The sequence below is a fragment of the Pseudophryne corroboree genome, chromosome 2 (assembly GCF_028390025.1).
Source record: "Pseudophryne corroboree isolate aPseCor3 chromosome 2, aPseCor3.hap2, whole genome shotgun sequence".
NCBI lineage: Eukaryota > Metazoa > Chordata > Amphibia > Anura > Myobatrachidae > Pseudophryne > Pseudophryne corroboree.
The window spans coordinates 181,805,523-181,825,571 of NC_086445.1; the positions used below are offsets into that span (position 1 = coordinate 181,805,523).

Consider the following 20,049-nt stretch of genomic DNA (forward strand, 5'->3'; position numbering starts at 1 on the left):
TACTGAGCATTTATTATGAGGTCTATAATGTGGAATATTCTGTTACACCATAAAATCCATCCTACTCTCCCCAGTGTGACAATTGCAGTAAAGCCATTCCCCTACTCTCCTGTTATCTGGGTACATAAGGTGTTCTAGTACAGTCAGCATTGTGAGCTACAGATAAACCTCACTTTGTTGGATAAGCATGTGGAGCATTAGCTATAGTAAATTAATCCTTGCAGTCCAGTATCAAGGAGTTGGCAATAGAGATTGAGTTGCTGTCCCCTTCAGGTCAGAAGATTCCTGGCGCTGCAAAGGGTTATACAGCCATAGCTAAGTAATTTGCTTTTCAATACTCTGAGGCTGACGCTACATTAGAGGAACACCAAGGTGTAAGGGGACACAATGGGGGGGAATTTCAAATGTTTGAAAAGTCGGTTGGGTGTCTGTTTTTTCCTGTCTATTAGATAGGAAAAAACAGACACCCAATGTACTTTTCAAACAACTGAATTCCACCCAATGAATGATATGTTACTAATATCCCTTTCACATCTAAATCCTGTGTCCATTCCAGGTTATTGAACACTGTTTCTACCCAGGCTACAGCTCTTTACACTGCGTTCACACTGTACCTTGGAGCCAGGTTATTCCTGGGTTGTCAGCCCTACTAAACAGCAGCAGTTAGGAAGTGCAATAATAGAGAATACTATGGCAGCCAGGGTCAACATCACTCCTAGCAGAGTGGGGGTATACCTCTATGCCCAAACTGGCACAATGATGGGTAAGCTGATGGCAGTGTTTTACACAAATCGAGAAACACAAATACCGAATCCCACCACCATAGCAGTTTCCTTGTCCCAGGCAGCGGCCATCACCACTACCTTGGCGGTGAAGAGCAGACTGGCCAGGGTATGCATGGGCTGTGCCCCAGAACTCTGTTCAGCACCCCACCTGCCAGTGCAGACAGTGCTGCAACCTACAACATGCTGGAGATCAGCAGCTCATGCCACAGTGCTGACAGGTTCATATCCTTCTTCAGCAGCATCGGCCTGGACACTACTCCAGTGTCCTTACCATACTGGAACCCTCCTAGGGCAGATATGGCCGACTCACTGGCTGTGATGCTAATGCAGAAGGCAGCAGCTATTATGCTTCTCCTTCCTCCTCTTCTTCTCCCCCATCAGGTTGCTCAGGCTACGCAGAGTCTACTCTACATTATTGCCGGCTTTGGGAGACATGAGTAGGGAGGTAGACAACTGAGTGGCTGTGTGGCCCAGGGTGAGATGCTAGTAGCTCAGTCACACGCCTGCTTACTCAGATATATGGTGACTGCTTATGATGGGCGTCTGGCAGCGATGTCAGTGCTGGGGCTCGGCCTGCGACTTACCACATCTTCCAGTTTGTATCCATCAAGCTGTATGCGGGGAGCCAGGCGCAGCGCTGTCACGCTGCTAGTGCAGCTGATTGTGTGAGGTCACAGGGAGGCTGCTAAAGCTTTTTGCGTAACCCTGGTCGCACCGTTCAGACAGCAGCATATCTTGGTTTGTCCTTAGCCGCGACCAGGGTTAAATATCCGGGACACACAACAGGGGTTGACCCTTTCCCACCAAGCCAGGACCCGATTGCTCCAGCAATGTCCCATGTCAAAGGAGTATCAGTGTTTGTAACATCCCTACATTGTGCCTGGCCACTGCCATGGAGGAGCAGCATTAGGCATCTTCTTACTTGTGGTGCTTACACACCCTCCATGTGTGATGTCAGCCCAGCACCACACTCTTATTGTGAGGAACAGAAAATTCCATCCACACATCCTAGGTTAAGGTGCCAGGGGAGGAGATTGTTTATAATTTTGTTCTTCATGGGCTTCCATTGTCCCTACATCCAGTATCTAGGCAGAGACTATGGAGATGGAGAACATTTTAAACACCAGTTGTTCTTCAAAGGGGTTGTCTAACAAATCCAAATCACTGAAACACAGACCCTCAATACACTGTGAGGTTAGCAAAGAGGAGGTACAGAAAGGATCTTCATAAATTATCGGGATAGTATACCGAATGTGCATGGAAGGAACTAAAAAAAAAAAATACTGATCTTTAGCCAAGGATCCAGATGGCTACAGGAAATGTGTTCCGTGGACAGAGTAGATGAAAGTGGGACAGTTTACTATAAATGAAAAATGCAATATTTAGAGGAAATAAAGTACAGCACTCCAGCCAAATAACCTTCACCCAGCCATGCAACATGGCTATTGGGGTTGCAAAGTATTGGGCTAAAATATAGTCGCATCTCCTGGATATTCCACAATCCTTGAGTGAACATTGAATGATGTACAAGTAAATTCTACAGCTCAGTGCCAGGTCATCCATCCACCCACACATCCATGCATGTTGCCTGGTCACCCAAAAAGTCCTAAAGTTAGTAAATCTAATGGAATGATGAGAATAACAACATTCTAAGTTTAGGAATGATGACCTAAAAGAATACTAGTTAACATTAATTAAAATGGGACAGTGCTTGCAAGTCAGTCAGAAAGCTGCAACAGTTCTGTAAAGGGATCAGTGTACTTCCAGGTAGAAGTGATTGGGCAGCATGTGTATGTGTGTGTGTGTGTGTGTGTGTGTGTGTGTATATATATATATATATATATATAATTTCCTATTTAACCAATACAGTGGAATCTACCATTAAAGTAATACAATAGTTGTACCCTGTTGTTCACATGACAAGTCTAGATCTGCAAATTTTGGCATTTGAAACTACAAGACTTCCAACCAATTCAAACACCGGTAAAAGTATGTGTTTTAATGCTATTGAGTAAGTAGCCTAACTGGTGCTTAGGGGGAGATGCATCAAAGCTTGGCGGGAGATACATTACCAACCAAGCAGTTCCGAAAGCTGGGTACACACTATACAATTATCTGCCAGACCATCTGTCCAATCTGGCTGGTTGGAATGAAAATCTGAATGTATGGGAGCAAAATACAATTTGACCACTGGAATACAAACAGAAACAGTTCAGTAAAATTGGTTAAATCTGTGACGGTAGTCTTTCAGTAGTAACTAACAAAACATTCCAGGGCTGTAATACAAAGTGACGACCAGTCTGTGAATTTAAGTAACAACTATTTTTATTTTATTTTTTGTTATGGGAGAGTAAACTTCTTAAAACATGTAGCTCCTCTTTGCTTTAATTAGGGAGGCATGTAAGCAATAATATAGAATACGTTGTTTTCTGTTACTGGGACGGCTCATAAATCACAAATCTATTTCTAAACTGCTCAGCACACAGTATTCCAGGTACATTAAGTAAAAATAATATTTATCTCCTAATAAACATTTTGTTGTATTTAAAGGGCTATCTGTTGCCTATGGTGGGAGGTGTTGTTGAGGTAATTGGCTGCTAGTGAATTTATAGGCTTAATATATTAACTATATTGCCCCACAAACAGGCAGTGTAGTTTAATGTCATTCTCACAAAGCCTCAGTGCAGTGTATGCCGATAATTATATATCAAACCATGCATAGATGGTAAGCATAATGCGACAGTAATGCACACAAAGTACAACAAATGTACTATCAATCCGTTCCACCTGAACTGTTCCATTGCAGTGCTGTCTGCAGTCATTGCTCTTCCACATATACATGAAATGGAACTTTATAGTGGTCATATTACCATTGAGATGTAACTGGCAAGTCATGTGACTGCAGCTATATTAGTAGAAAGTGTGATTGGAATCCTTATAATGAACCTGGCCAGAAATTTCTCATGTTAAATGTTATCACAATAGAGGTATCAAGAGGAAGAGTAAGATAGGCATAACCTTATTCCACAAGTAGAGAAAACAAAAACACAAGTTTTGTGCCAAGAATGAACGTGAGCTTTCTAAAGAGAAAAATATATTTACTATTTATAACATATACATAGCATATGTAATATATATGTAATAAACGTGCAAGAAGCACTTGTGCTTTTATATATTATAGTTGGAATAGAAATAGATATTTTAATTTTCTATGCAAGCTTAATAAATCTTATCAAAATGTTTGTATCATGTAAAAAAAATAAAATGAACCTGTAATAAATAATACTTTTATCCAACCATGTGTGTAGTTGTGGTACAATTTTATGTTTGACGTTTTATTTTCTTTAACTCAAGGTATTATGGTTGTAGAGATAATCAAAACAACAAATTCAGAAGACACAGCCATGTAAATAGATCTGTGTTTTATTATATGCATATAAACATGAATATTGATTATGTACAGACATTGTGATATGTTCTAGTGCAATTCGGTGGAACCGTAACAAGACCAAAATGGTCAGAGGTGGATATGAAGAAATGGGTGGCATATGCAGCAGGCAGACAGTGCAGAAACGAGACTTGTCTATGGCATTTGCAGCACCTGAGAATACTGTAAACTTGCCCAGTCACTCGGCACATTATAGGGACAGTGTTGTCTAGATTATAATTACAATTGCAGGCTGATCCGGTGCTTTGCCACAATTGTGCAAAGACATGAAAACTAATCTTAGGGATAAATTAATCTGGCATTGGCCCTTATCTTCAAAACCTGGTCGCTGTCATTTCAAAGTTTGGGTTTAAAATGCAAAATGGGATTGTTCGAAGCAGGATAGTTTACACAAGCTAGAAATGGTTTTGCGGTCACTATTGCTGTGCTGAGAAGGGTCCAGTGCACTGATTGGCAGGTATGTTCTAAGCATCCTAGTGAGGTAATGTAATGGTGCCCCCTGACTCATTACAAATATGAAACATTTATATTAGTGTGAAGTAGACTGTAAAACACAAAAGGGCCTGGATTACAACTTGATGCAGTATTTTAAGTTGCACGTATAAAAAAAACAATGTTCAATCCTTTAGGAGGCCTATACATGCTGGGAAATCAGATTTGGAGGGGGGGGGGGGGAAGAAATCCTGCCTCCTCGAGGACTATATTGTTTCTTTACCTATACAGCTGCCAGCCTTCCATAAATAAAGCACAATCACTGCTTGCAGAAATCATCAGTGCTGACTTCATGAACTCCTTGACCTGACCAGCCATACACTCACAGCACAACAGTATACTCTATGCTCTCACCTGAGGGAGAGCTTATGCACATACCTGGGCATGAAATTCTCAGCTTTGAAACCCCATGAGGAATGCTGTTTGCAGTATATTAACACAGGTTACTTGACTATGCAACAGTATTTTCAATTAAACTAAAGACTGAAATGACTTGTGGGATGTGTGCCTGCTTTTAATGATCTCATATGGAATGTATCCTAGCAGCATTAGAGACAACCATATGTGTTTTCACATGTATATACTGCCTGTATACAAAGGCCAATGCAATACCTTTATCTTACCATCAGAGGGCATCTAGAACAGAGTATGACTGCCATTAAATAACACCACAGCATGCTGGGACGGCAACGGTCTGACCTGGAACACAGGCTGTATGTGGCTGTCCAGCTGCGCTGAACAGCATGGTGAATAATAAGCTGCTAAGGCTTGCAGAGAACTCTTCCAAGAATATCTTGTGCTAGCCTGACAGACTCCTGAAAGGAGGGAGCATGCATGCATGCATTGCAAATAAGTCCACAGTAAAACAGACAGTATCCAGGATAAAAATAAAAAAAAGTATAAAATAACTTATCAAATTCTAGTACAAGAAAGCGCTCATTCGTTCTAGTATTTCTTTTTGGTTTGGTTCCAATGAACATTATTTATTTAAAAGAAAAAGGCTTTAGCTAGACATACTTAGAATTCAATGTAATTCCATCAGGTATTGTGTCTGAACCTGGCTATCACCTCCTCCACCCCAGTTGCTTCTTACCTTATTGTAACCCAGCTCCACAGTCCCTGCCCATAAAAGACATGGGGGAGCAGCAGCTTCATAGGTACACGGCCCATAGCTACTGCCTCTCCGTGTCAGCAGCCTGTGCCTTGTGTAGGGGAGCTGCAGAAAAGTAAGCACCCTGCAAGAGTACTGTAATGTCAGTCATTGTCCTCTGGGTAACCCTTAAATCTTGGAACGCTAGGCGACCAATCTTAGCCCTGATAATAGTATATCAGTGCCTTCTACTCTTCACAAGTCTGGGGAAAAGCTACGATATAGCATCATTTCATTTTTGCGTTGTGCCCAAATTGCACTTTTACACACCGTTCCCGAGAATGGACTGTATGCCGACCAGAGAGATACTGACGGGACATCGACGTATAGAGAATCAGCAGCAGAAATAGAGGTAGATGTGCCACATTATATGTATATATAAATAAGACGACACATGGACACAGAATTTCACAATGACTAAATAGTATCAGAACAGACAACACGCATTCCTTGTCATGTAGAGAGAAAGCTATAAGCATATAGAGATAAGTGCTACAACAGATCCATCCGAAGCTGGCTGATGAGAAGAGGGACACGTTCTTACGGGGAATAGTGGGTGTATATTTGCCATGATAAGGTTATATTAATGTGCCCTGCAGTAATTCTGCACAGTAGTGACTACAGAATGGAAAGCACTGCTGCATTCTCCAACATCCAAAATACTACAGATTGTTCACCTGTGTATTAAGAGGAGATGAGAATATTGCCTTAGGCCATGGGAGGATGATGGTCTGCTCAACATATAAATATTATTTATATAGATATAGATTGCACCAATAGTGTGACCCCTCCCTGCATGCACGGGACTGCTTTGCTGCATGACGCTGATATTTAGACTACTCTGTCTCCACCATCACAGTAGACACTTAGCTGACCCAATGAAGAGACACACAGGACCAATGTGTGACTGCTTCAAAACTTGTGCCACAGCAAAAATGATATCGTAGCTCAGGACTAAACACCATGTCAGCCTTGTAACGTGATGCAACTCTAAAGAGGAATCCCATTCATTTCAGCAGCTCTCCCCTGGGCTGGAGTTACCACCCTGTGGGTATAAGGCAGCCATTCTGAACCAATAGCTGATCAGTAACACAACATCCTCTTGTTTCCTGTCCCATTATGTCTCCTGCTATGCCAGAACTTCCAGGCATGAAGTGATGTAGAGCCCATATTAACAAGCAAGGGCCAATGAGACACATTTCCAAATACAAAGAAGCACTATCACAAGCCCACGTGCAAATCGTGCATGACCAGGGGGTTGGTGTATGGGAAAGATGGCAAATGAATCCAGTGTGCTTTTGCCACCATCACACTTTCACCCACTCAATGGGTGCAGGTCCACTTTGACTTTCTCTCCGCTGCTCAGCATCCCTATGGTAGGATAGAATCCCCCCTGGGGCAGAATGGATTCCTTCTTTCCAATGATCTTTCCATTCCTTGTAAAGAAGACCTAGGTGGAGAGACAAATCACTGAGCTTTTCTGCTCTTCCAAACACAAATATATACAGAGAAGGGTGTGGTATGTAGGGTCGACAGTAAGAAGGTCAACATAGTTTCTAGGTCGACATGACATAAGGTCAACACAAGTTGTTGTTTTTTTCACTTTTTTTGGTGTAGTTTTCTCCGTACAGTGACAAGGAACCCCAATTGGTGCACCGTGTCCCCTCGCACGGCTCGCTTCAATTGCCATGCTTCGGGCAAGGTGCCTCGCTCTGCTACCGCTGCGCTCAGCACAAGTTGCCATTCCCAATTGTAGTCCACGTGGATCAAAAAGTATGAAAAAGTTAAAGAAAATGTTTTTAAAAAAAGTGAAAAACTCCAGTCAACCTACTTACTGTCGACCAATAGTAGTTGACTAGACAGTGTCGACCTAGAGACTGGATTCCACTGAGAAATAGGTCATTAAGGGCATACCTTACAGCAGACTAACAGCACCACTGTGTGCAAAGGTAGTACAATCGCAAGAGCTCCAAGACCACACTAAGGACCAGGACTGGGCTGTAATAAATACTGAGAATGATGACTAATGAAGCCTATTTTATGCTTAGCAAGCTTCTAGTATCTTCCCTTGTGTTTAAACGCCAACGGAATATGCTGCGCTCTATAAGAAAATAAGAATTTACTTACCGATAATTCTATTTCTCGTAGTCCGTAGTGGATGCTGGGGACTCCGTAAGGACCATGGGGAATAGCGGCTCCGCAGGAGACTGGGCACAAAAGTAAAGCTTTAGAACTACCTGGTGTGCACTGGCTCCTCCCCCTATGACCCCCCTCCAAGCCTCAGCTAGGATACTGTGCCCGGACGAGCGTACACAATAAGGAAGGATTTTGAATCCCGGGTAAGACTCATACCAGCCACACCAATCACACCATATAACTTGTGATCTAAACCCAGTTAACAGCATGATAACAGAGGAGCCTCTAGAAAAGATGGCTCACTACAGCAATAACCCGATTTTTTGGTAACAATAACTATGTACCAGTATTGCAGACAATCCGCACTTGGGATGGGCGCCCAGCATCCACTACGGACTACGAGAAATAGAATTATCGGTAAGTAAATTCTTATTTTCTCTAACGTCCTAAGTGGATGCTGGGGACTCCGTAAGGACCATGGGGATTATACCAAAGCTCCCAAACGGGCGGGAGAGTGCGGATGACTCTGCAGCACCAAATGAGAGAACTCCAGGTCCTCCTCAGCCAGGGTATCAAATTTGTAGAATTTTACAAACGTATTTGCTCCTGACCAAGTAGCTGCTCGGCAAAGTTGTAAAGCCGAGACCCCTCGGGCAGCCGCCCAAGATGAGCCCACCTTCCTTGTGGAATGGGCTTTTACAGATTTTGGCTGTGGCAGGCCTGTCACAGAATGTGCAAGCTGAATTGTACTAAAAATCCAACGAGCAATAGTCTGCTTAGAAGCAGGAGCACCCAGCTTGTTGGGTGCATACAGAATAAACAACGAGTCAGATTTTCTGACTCCAGCCGTCCTGGAAACCTATATTTCCAGGGCTCTGACAACGTCTAGCAACTTGGAGTCCTCCAAGTCCCTAGTAGCCGCAGGCACCACAATAGGTTGATTCAGGTGAAACGCTGAAAACCACCTTAGGGAGAAACTGAGGACAAGTCCTCAATTCCGCCCTGTCCGAATGGAAAATCAGATGAGGGCTTTTACAGGATAAAGCCGCCAATTCTGACACGCACCTGGCCCAGGCCAGGGCCAACAGCATGACCACTTTCCATGTGAGATATTTTAACTCCACATATTTAAGTGGTTCAAACCAATGTGACTTTTGGAACCCAAAAACTACATTTAGATCCCAAGGTGCCACTGGAGGCACAAAAGGAGGCTGTATATACAGTACCCCTTTCACAAACGTCTGAACTTCAGGGACTGAAGCTAGTTCTTTTTGGAAGAAAATTGACAGGGCCGAAATTTGAACCTTAATGGACCCCCATTTCAGGCCCATAGACACTCCTGTTTGCAGGAAATGTAGGAATCGACCTAGTTGAAAATTCCTCCGTCGGGGCCTTACTGGCCTCGCACCACGCAACATATTTTCGCCAAATGCGGTGATAATGTTTTGCGGTTATATCTTTCCTGGCTTTGATCAGGATAGGGATGACTTCATCTGGAATGCCTTTTTCCTTCAGGATCCGGCGTTCAACCGCCCTGCCGTTAAACGCAGCCGCGGTAAGTCTTGGAACAGACAGGGTCCTTGCTGGAGCAGGTCCCTTCTTAGAGGTAGAGGCCACGGATCCTCCGTGAGCATCTCTTGAAGTTCCGGTTACCAAGTCCTTCTTGGCCAATCCGGAGCCACGAATATAGTGCTTACTCCTCTCCATCTTATAATTCTCAGTACCTTGGTTATGAGAGGCAGAGGAGGGAACACATACACTGACTGGTACACCCACTGTGTTACCAGAGCGTCTACAGCTATTGCCTGAGGGTCCCTTGACCTGGCGCAATACTTGTCGAGTTTTATAAACATGTGGAAGACTTCTGGGTGAAGTCCCCACTCTCCCGGGTGGAGGTCGTGTCTGCTGAGGAAGTCTGCTTCCCAGTTGTCCACTCCCGGAATGAATACTGCTGACAGTGATATCACATGATTTTCCGCCCAGCGAAGAATCCTTGCAGCTTCTGCCATTTCCCTTCTGCTTCTTGTGTCACCCTGTCTGTTTACGTGGGTGACTGCCGTGATGTTGTCCGAATGGATCAACTCCGGGTGACCTTGAAGCAGAGGTCTTGCTGAGCTTAGAGCATTGTAAATGGCCCTTAGCTTCAGGATATTTATGTGAAGTGATGTCTCCAGGCTTGACCATAAGCTCTGGAAATTCCTTCCCTGTGTGACTGCTCCCCAGCCTCGCAGGCTGGCATCCGTGGTCACCAGGACCCAGTCCTGAATGTGCGGCCCTCTAGAAGATGAGCACTCTGCAACCACCACAGGAGAGACACCCTTGTGCTTGGTGACAGGGTTATCCGCTGATGCATCTGAAGATGCAACCCAGACCATTTGTCCAGCAGGTCCCACTGGAAAGTTCTTGCGTGGAATCTGCCGCATGGGATTGCTTCATAGGAAGCCACCATTTTTCCCAGAACCATCTCATTGATGTACTGAGACTTGGCTCGGTTATAGGAGGTTCCCGACCAGCTCGGATAACTCCCTGACTTTCTCCTCCGGGAGAAACACCTTTTTCTGAACTGTGTCCAGGATCATCCCTAAGAACAGAAGACGAGTCGTCGGAATCAGCTGCGATTTTGGAATATTGAGAATCCAATCGTGCTGCCGCAACACTACCTGAGATAGTGCTACACCGACCTCCAACTGTTCCCTGGATCTTACCCTTATCAGGGAATCGTCCAAGTAAGGGATAACTAAAATTCCCTTCCTTCGAAGGAGTATCATCATTTCGGCCATTACCTTGGTAAAGACCCGGGGTGCCGTGGACCATCCATACGGCAGCGTCTGAAACTGATAGTGACAGTTCTGTACCATAAACCTGAGGTACCCTTGGTGAGAAGGGTAAATTGGGACATGAAGGTAAGCATCCTTGATCTCCCGAGACATCATGTAGTCCTCTTCTTCCAGGTTCGCAATCACTGCTCTGAGTGACTCAATCTTGAATTTGAACCTCTGTATGTAAGTGTTCAAAGATTTTAGATTTAGAATCGGTCTCACCGAGCCGTCCGGCTTCGGTACCACAACAGTGTGGAATAATACCCCGTTCCCTGTTGCAGGAGGGGTACCTTGATTATCACCTGCTGGGAATACAGCTTGTGAATGGCTTCCAAAACTGTCTCCCTGTCAGAAGGAGACATCGGTAAAGCCGACTTTAGGAAACGGCGAGGGGGAGACGTCTCGAATTCCAATTTGTACCCCTGAGATATCACCTGAAGGATCCAGGGGTCTACTTGCGAGTGAGCCCACTGCGCGCTGAAATTCATTGAGACAGGCCCCCACCGTGCCTGATTCTGCTTGTAAAGCCCCAGCGTCATACTGAGGGCTTGGCAGAGGCGGGAGAGGGTTTCTGTTCCTGGGAACTGGCTGATTTCTGCAGCCTTTTTCCTCTCCCTCTGTCACGGGGCAGAAATGAGGAACCTTTTGCCCGCTTGCCCACGAAAAGACTGCGCCTGATAATACGGCGTCTTCTCATGTTGAGAGGCGACCTGGGGTACAAACGTGGATTTCCCAGCTGTTGCCGTGGCCACCAGGTCTGAAAGACCGACCCCAAATAACTCCTCCCCTTAATAAGGCAATACTTGCCGTTTGGAATCCGCATCACCTGACCACTGTCATGTCCATAACCCTCTACTGGTAGAAATGGACAACGCACTTAGACTTGATGCCAGTCTGCAAATATTCCGCTGTGCATCACGCATATATAGAAATGCATCTTTTAAATGCTCTATAGGCAATAATATACTGTCCCTATCTAGGGTATCAATATTTTCAGTCAGGGAATCCGACCACGCCAACCCAGCACTGCACATCCAGGCTGAGGCGATTGCTGGTCGCAGTATAACACCAGTATGCGTGTAAATACCTTTTAGGATGCCCTCCTGCTTTCTATCAGCAGGATCCTTAAGGGCGGCCATCTCAGGAGAGGGTAGAGCCCTTGTTCTTACAAGCGTGTGAGCGCTTTATCCACCCTAGGGGGTGTTTTCCAACGCACCCTAACCTCTGGCGGGAAAGGATATAATGCCAATAACATTTTTGAAATTATCAGTTGTTATCGGGGGAAAACCACGCATCATCACACACCTCATTTAATTTCTCAGATTCCGGAAAACTACAGGTAGTTTTTCCTCACCGAACATAATACCCCTTTTTGGTGGTACTCGTATTATCAGAAATGTGTAAAACATTTTTCATTGCCTCAATCATGTAACGTGTGGCCCTACTGGAAGTCACATTTGTCTCTTCACCGTCGACACTGGAGTCAGTATCCGTGTCGGCGTCTATATCTGCCATCTGAGGTAACGGGCGCTTTAGAGCCCCTGACGGCCTATGAGACGTCTGGACAGGCACAAGCTGAGTAGCCGGCTGTCTCATGTCAACCACTGTCTTTTATACAGAGCTGACACTGTTACGTAATTCCTTCCAACAGTTCATCCACTCAGGTGTCGACCCCCTAGGGGGTGACATCACTATTACAGGCAATCTGCTCCGTCTCCACATCATTTTTCTCCTCATACATGTCGACACAAACGTACCGACATACAGCACACACACAGGGAATGCTCTGATAGAGGACAGGACCCCACTAGCCCTTTGGGGAGACAGAGGGAGAGTTTGCCAGCACACACCAGAGCGCTATATATATACAGGGATAACCTTATATAAGTGTTTTTCCCCTTATAGCTGCTGTATCTTTAATACTGCGCGTAATTAGTGCCCCCCCTCTCTTTTTTAACCCTTTCTGTAGTGTAGTGACTGCAGGGGAGAGCCAGGGATCTTCCCTCCAACGGAGCTGTGAGGGAAAATGGCGCCAGTGTGCTGAGGAGATAGGCTAAGCCCCTTTATCGGCGGCCTTATCTCCCGTTTTTCTATGTATTCTGGCAGGGGTTAAATTCATCCATATAGCCCAGGAGCTATATGTGATGCATTTTTTGCCATCCAAGGTGTTTTTATTGCGTCTCAGGGCGCCCCCCCCCCCAGCGCCCTGCACCCTCAGTGACCGGAGTGTGAAGTGTGCTGAGAGCAATGGCGCACAGCTGCAGTGCTGTGCGCTACCTTGTTGAAGACAGGACGTCTTCTGCCGCCGATTTTCCGGACCTCTTCTGTCTTCTGGCTCTGTAAGGGGGCCGGCGGCGCGGCTCTGGGACCCATCCATGGCTGGGCCTGTGATCGTCCCTCTGGAGCTAATGTCCAGTAGCCTAAGAAGCCCAATCCACTCTGCACGCAGGTGAGTTCGCTTCTTCTCCCCTTAGTCCCTCGATGCAGTGAGCCTGTTGCCAGCAGGTCTCACTGAAAATAAAAAACCTAAAACTAAACTTTTCACTAAGCAGCTCAGGAGAGCCACCTAGTGTGCACCCTTCTCGTTCGGGCACAAAAATCTAACTGAGGCTTGGAGGGGGGTCATAGGGGGAGGAGCCAGTGCACACCAGGTAGTTCTAAAGCTTTACTTTTGTGCCCAGTCTCCTGCGGAGCCGCTATTCCCCATGGTCCTTACGGAGTCCCCAGCATCCACTTAGGACGTTAGAGAAAATAATCATGTTAAAGCCTTGCTTGAGAAAGTTAAATAACTGTCTATATTTTAACCTCTATGTTTGGTAAAATGTCTATACCTATATGATGCACAGTCTATTGTTAATTATGTATTTGGAAGTATGGATTGTAAACACTTGATGTATTACTATACATTACTTTTTTTTAAACAATAATGCAAAAAAAGATTGATAATTATCTAATAATAAAGCCAGCGTGCATAATATATTACAAATAGTGCATTATTTTACATTGTTTCAACTCTATTTATTATTGTGGTGCGCTACGTTAATTACTTGTAAACAAAGTTAATACCACATTATTATAAAATGGTGACTGCACAGCATTAAATGGCAGCTACAGGATTGGATGATTAGGCTGATGTACATCTGTATCTCCATTCTTAACTTATGAGAATGCCGGTTACACAGCCACCATGAGTCAACGTGGACCAGGCACAGGCAACAGCCTAGACCTAGACAAACGGAAACACTGTCCTGTCCCAATTGTGCTCATTAGTGTAAGGTAAGATGCTTTTAAATTGATGAAAAAGCGAATATGGTTTATGAAGTGTCTGCTTGTCCTTAGAGATAACGTATTTAATTCAAGAAGGATAAATAATCTGGTATTACAGTCCTTACCACAACTTTCCTGCCCTCGTGATCCCTCTCAATGTCCTCCTCTTCATCCTCTTCTTCCTCTTCTCCATCCTCATCCTGCTGCTGCTCTCGCCGGAGATACATAACATTCCTAACCCCACGGGGCTGTAGCCTCATCTCCTTCATGTCGCTACTGTCGTCACTTTCTCCTGTGACAGAAATATATAGTTGTGTTATCCCATATGTGTGTAGCTGACAGGTCATTGCCCCCAGTAAACCCTTCTCCAAGCTAATGCATTTCCTACCTTCACTGTCCAGGATATAGTCCCTCGGAAACATTATACCACAGCCCATGATATCTCCTTTATAGCAGCGTGGGCCAAATGGATCCCCAACTCCGCTTCCATGGAATATCTTTCCATCATCTGTGATGAAAGGAACATTTCCACATTATAATCGGTAGCATACAGGTTGCAGAATCTGTGCATCGCTCCGCATCACTAACCGCCTGCATTTACTTATACGTGTCTGCACATTCTACATACATTTTATTTTGCGCATTGTAAAAAAGACCATTCCATTGCTTCCTTCATATACATTCCAAACATTATTAAACTGATAACATACATGTAGATGTCAAACATACAATGGGAATTACTTCCCAATAAAAATGTGCAAGTGCACAGGAACCCGTAGCATCTAATAGATGTGACTGATCTAGAGGGGCCATCTGCATCTATTTGGCCAAATGTGACAGCAGACTTTTTTCTGCTAAAGATTTAGTAATTATAATAAACAAAATACCAAAATGGATTAAAATGTGGCCAGCCTTAATGCAAAGCAAACGTATAAGTGGTTGCTATGAGTTATATATATTGTACATCTGTATATACTTTACCATTAATCTTTCCTCATTACTTCCACTCACAGCAACCAGAAATATTTACACTGATAGTCAACTGGGCAGCACGGATGGTGTAATGGTTAGCATTACTGTCTCATAGAACTGAGGTCATGGGTTTAACTCCCACTATGGCCCTAACTGTGTGGAGTTTGTACATTCTCCCCATGTTGGCATGTTTCTCCTCCGGTTTCCTCCCACAATTCAAAAATTTACTGGTAGGTTACTTGACTCCCAACAAAATTAACCCTAGTGTGAATGTGTGTGGGTGTACATGTGGTAGGGAATTTAGATTGTAAGCTCCACTGGCGCAGGGACTGATATGAATGGGCAAATATTCTGTGTAAAGCGCTGCAGAATATGTGTGCGCTATATAAATAGCTGGTAATAATAATATAATATCATCATCATCTTTTTATAGTATGGCACCACAAATAAAACTTACAACAAAGTGTATAGGAACAAACAGGAACATAACTTTACATATATGTAATGTTACATAATAGCAGAGCTCAGATTACATAGTAACAGGGAAATTACAAATGAGCTGTTTGGGGGGGGGGAGTCTACTACGGTATGCCGGCGCCCAGCATACCGGCGCTGGGATCCCGACCGTCAGCATGCCGGCAGCGGGGCGAGCGCAAAAGAGCCCCTTGTGGGCTCGCCACACTGCGGGCACGGTGGCACGCGCAACGCTACTTATTCTCCCTCCAGGGGGTCTTGGACCCCCCAAGAGGGAGAAATAGTTGTCGGCATGCCGGCTGTCGGAATTCTGAGCACCGGGATCCCAACAGCCGGCATATCAAATGCCTCCCGTTTGTGCGCACAAAGAGGGTGAGGGGAGCAGGGCTGAGGATTAGGAGGAGGGGTGTAGGCTTCAAGAAAGAAATACGTTTTAAGAGCAAATTTGAAGATAGTCTGATTGGGTGGGAGTTAGCAACCCAGAGACTGGGATAGAGCCCTGTAGGTGAGAGTGATGGAGCCCTGTAGGCAGAGTGAAGTAGGCAGGAGGCCATGTGAGTGGATAGGAGGCTGGACATGTCAGGTTGAGCAGAATGGCTGAAGGATTCATAGATGATAGATAGACATTTAATTATGAGTGGGACAGGGAGTGTCAGACCACTGCCCCTCTCCACCGCAGCCACATTACTGTGCAGCTCCACCCAAGCCCCAGGCAAACCAACCCCCAAGGGCATACCATCCTCCGCATCAACACTGCAGTGCGGCTACCCCCCGTCAAACAACAACCCCTCCCCCCACGGCCACATTAATGAGCAGCAAGTGGGTACCTCCAGGCAAACAACCTCTCTGCAACCTCCCCCTGGGTAAACAATCCCTCCTACCCTGCGGCCACATCACTGCCCTCTGAAGCCGCAATCCCTGGCCACGTATAGACCCTCTTATTGGAGATCTCTATGCAGCTGGAGTTTGGAGACAGAAGACAGATCAGGATGGGACAGACACTCAGCACATGCACTCCTGTGTAAGAAATGGCCGCCGCAATACAGGCACGCCTCCAAAAATCTCTGCTGGGGCTATTGGGGCTGATGAGGATCTTCTTTCTCCCTCCAAAATCTGGTAGCAAGGCAGCAAAATCTAGGGGCCATGGCCACCTGGACCCTGGAATTTGTTGAGCCCTGATTTAAGCATTTAATACGGAATGTATAACGTGGTCCCGTCCTGCTTGGTGGTGGTGACCAAGGGAAGAAGATACTTCTAGTGAAACAATCAGGTGAATCTACCAGCACCACTGAATGTGCAACTGCTCAGTGATTCCACATTAGGCACACAGAGTTCACTTAATCCCCCCCCCCTGCACCCTTTCTGCTGTCAGTGAGAGCGCAGATATAACAATGGAAGTGAGCACAGGAGCAAGCAGTCAACATTAAGAGGCAACGTAAGCAGACATCTCCAGAGTTGGAGCCATCAGCCTTCTGTAGATTCAACGACTGGTTAATATTCTGCAACCAATGCATGGGATCAGAAGCATAAGCTGAATGGTTTCGTTTTGAATAAATTATTTCCTTACAACTACTCTAGACTACAATTAAAATATGGGCCCTCATTCCGAGTTGTTCGCTCGCAAGGCGATTTCAGCAGAGTTACACACGCTAAGCCGCCGCCTACTGGGAGTGAATCTAAACTTCTTAAATGTGCGACCGATGTATGCGCATTTTTGCGATCAAAAACGAGTTAGCAGTTTCTGAGTAACTCCAGACTTACTCTGCCTGTGCGATCAGTTCAGTGCTTTTCGGTCCCGGCTGACGTCAGAAACACACCCAGCGTTCGGCCAAGCACTCCCACCGTTTCTCCAGACACGCCTGCGTTTTTTCCGGAAACGGTAGCGTTTTCAGCCACACGCCCATAAAACGCCATACATCCGCCCAGTAACACCCATTTCCTGTCAATCACAATGCGATCGCCGGAGCGATGAAAAAGCCGTGAGTAAAATTACTTTCTTCATAGTAAAGTTACTTGGCGCATGCGCAGTGCGAACATTACGCATGCGCACTAAGAGAATTCTCACTGCGATGCGATGAAAAATACCGAGCGAACAACTCGGAATGAGGGCCATAATTTTTATTGTTCACTTTCATTTGTTATCATTTCTACAAAGCAAAAATGCTTTATACCTGCATGATAAGCCACAGAACCGCGGCTCCAGCCCGGGTGTCTGTTTTTTGGGTAATCCTGTGAAAGAAAGAAGAATAAAAAAAAATAAAAACTTTATTATTATAATTTTTTTTTGTGATTTTAGAGGATAGTCGACTCTCAACCAAGGTTAAAAAAAAGCTAAACATCTACAAAGTGCAGCAAGTAAATATAAAAGGTTTATCCAACAGATGTCTAATCTCAGCCATCATAGAGGGCTTGTAAGGAGCCCACTGTTCTCTTCTCGCCTTGAGAGCCATGATTAGCGAGTGTGAGTTATGTGCAGTCTATAGCTCCACACTACAGCACTCAATGGAAGCACTTGCATAGAGATTTACTATGACTTAGGGGGTAATTCAGACCTGATCGCTGGGCTGCTGTCCTGCGTTCAGATAGGCGCCGCCTCCATGGGGGAGTGTAAATTCACCGTGCAAGTGTACAATCCCATGTGTACGCCCGAGTTTCAAAAATCCACTGTGTGCCGTCTCTGCGCAACCCAGGACTTACTCCTACAGTGCGATGAGAACGGGCTGATCGGGGCCGGAGCCAACGTCAGACACCCTCCCTGAAAACGCTTGGGCAGGCCTGCGTTTTTCCGGACACTCCCAATAAACGGTCAGTTACCACCCACAAACTGCCGCCTCCTGTCAATCACCTTGCGAACGCCCGTGTGATTGGATTTTTCGCACCATCCTGCCACTGACCGGCGATGCATGCGCAGTTAGGACTTGAACACCCGCTGTGCGAAAAAAATCATAGTTTGTGGGTGGTAACTGAGCGTTTATTGGGAGTGTCCGGAACAACGCAGGCGTGTCAAGCGTTTTCAGGGAGGGTGTCTGACGTCCACTCCGGCCCCGATCAGTCTCTTCTCATCGCACTGTATTAGTAAGTCCTGGGCTGCGCAGAGACTGCACACAGTGGATTTTTGCAGCTCGGTGTACACATGGGATCGCACACTTGCATGGTGACTATACAATTCCCTGGAGGCGGCGACTATCTGGACGCAGGACAGCAAAGTTAAGAGCCCAGCTATCAAGTCTGAATCTACCCCCTATGTCCTGCACGTGGGCTGGACGTACTCAGTATGGTAGGTTGTCATAAAACAAGACTTAGAATTATATATAACATAAATAACAAATAACTTTGAATAAGAAAACAAATCAAATAAAAAAGGAAATAATCTGTAACAATCCTACATATACATTCTTACCCTTCTTGCCAGTCCTAAAGCTATATAGCATTTCTCCCCGGGGTCCACAATTTCCACCTCAAAGTAATGACTCCGGGTGCTGAGGGAGCGTCGAGCTTGTGCTAGACCCACATCTATTATGCTTTTACCCTTCCCAACATACTCTAGGAGCTGGAGAGAGAGAGAAATTGGTAAATGACATACAACGGACATGAGAGATGCTGCTAACACACCTATTACTTGAAGATATATTACCTGAACTCTCCTTAACAGCGATCACAAACTTAAGTTGCTGCAACTAACCACTCAACTCTCTTACCGTGCCAGACACTCTGACATCATGTAGTCTCCCCCACTCATCCTCATAGCTGTCCACCATCATTATGCTGTCATCATCCTCGCCACTAAGCTCTGCATTTAAATGAAGGCGCACTTCCTCCCCTAGAGAGTGCATCCCCACTGCTGGGAATAGACCATCAGGAGATAAGGGCATCACAGTACTGCCAACCTGCAGTAAAAACAAAGAGAGAGAATTTCCACAATACTGCAGGACTCATCACTGGATGCCTAAAACTCCAAGCCAAAAATAAGCAAACCCGATAGGAACAGAGAGGGCTCTTTCTTACCCGTTTACCGTTCTTGGTAAAGAAAATCTGAGCAGTCTGCACATGGAAAGAGCTGGGTTCTATGCCACAACCAATCCGATCTCCCGAACTGCACTTTGTACCGAACTGCCGTCCCTTTGCTCGCCCATTATACAGCCTGAAAGAGAGTTACTGATCAGATAGTCTCTCCAGTTCTACTAACCGCTGGTAGATACTTCTAGCCCAACCTAGAAGAGGTGAATCCTGCCTACAACTAGGTAAATGCTTTCCGCTTAATACATATTTATTCCTTTAAATCTATCCTTGAAGGGACCACAGTGATGATCAGCAAGCACAACAGCTGACTCTCTAACGGGAATTACATTGATCCCATCCTGCAACCTGAACAAAAGCTTTGTAAATACAGCTTGGAGTTCACACTGAATAAGTTTGTATTTCTCTAATGGAAACAGTTTCCAGTTATGGTTCTTGGGACAGAAGCTCCAGCACTTCTAGTACTATGCTTCACAATAGTCTATAGCA

General features: G+C 45.2%; 1 protein-coding gene across 3 annotated transcripts in view; it reads right to left on the reverse strand.

The window, feature by feature from the left end:
• Nucleotides 1–4,192: 4,192 nt before the first annotated feature.
• The window catches only part of SPRYD3 (SPRY domain containing 3), a 150,065-nt gene continuing 134,208 nt past the window's right edge, over nucleotides 4,193–20,049 (reverse strand). For all 3 annotated transcript variants that reach the window (XM_063952087.1, XM_063952085.1, XM_063952086.1), the window contains exons 5-11: nucleotides 19,549–19,684; nucleotides 19,242–19,430; nucleotides 18,944–19,093; nucleotides 17,715–17,772; nucleotides 14,486–14,605; nucleotides 14,223–14,389; nucleotides 4,193–7,325 (exon numbers count right to left, since the gene is read on the reverse strand). In XM_063952087.1, the coding sequence (XP_063808157.1) occupies nucleotides 7,191–7,325; nucleotides 14,223–14,389; nucleotides 14,486–14,605; nucleotides 17,715–17,772; nucleotides 18,944–19,093; nucleotides 19,242–19,430; nucleotides 19,549–19,684 (955 nt within the window). In that variant the 3' untranslated portion in view covers nucleotides 4,193–7,190. The remainder of the gene's footprint in view (nucleotides 7,326–14,222; nucleotides 14,390–14,485; nucleotides 14,606–17,714; nucleotides 17,773–18,943; nucleotides 19,094–19,241; nucleotides 19,431–19,548; nucleotides 19,685–20,049) is intronic.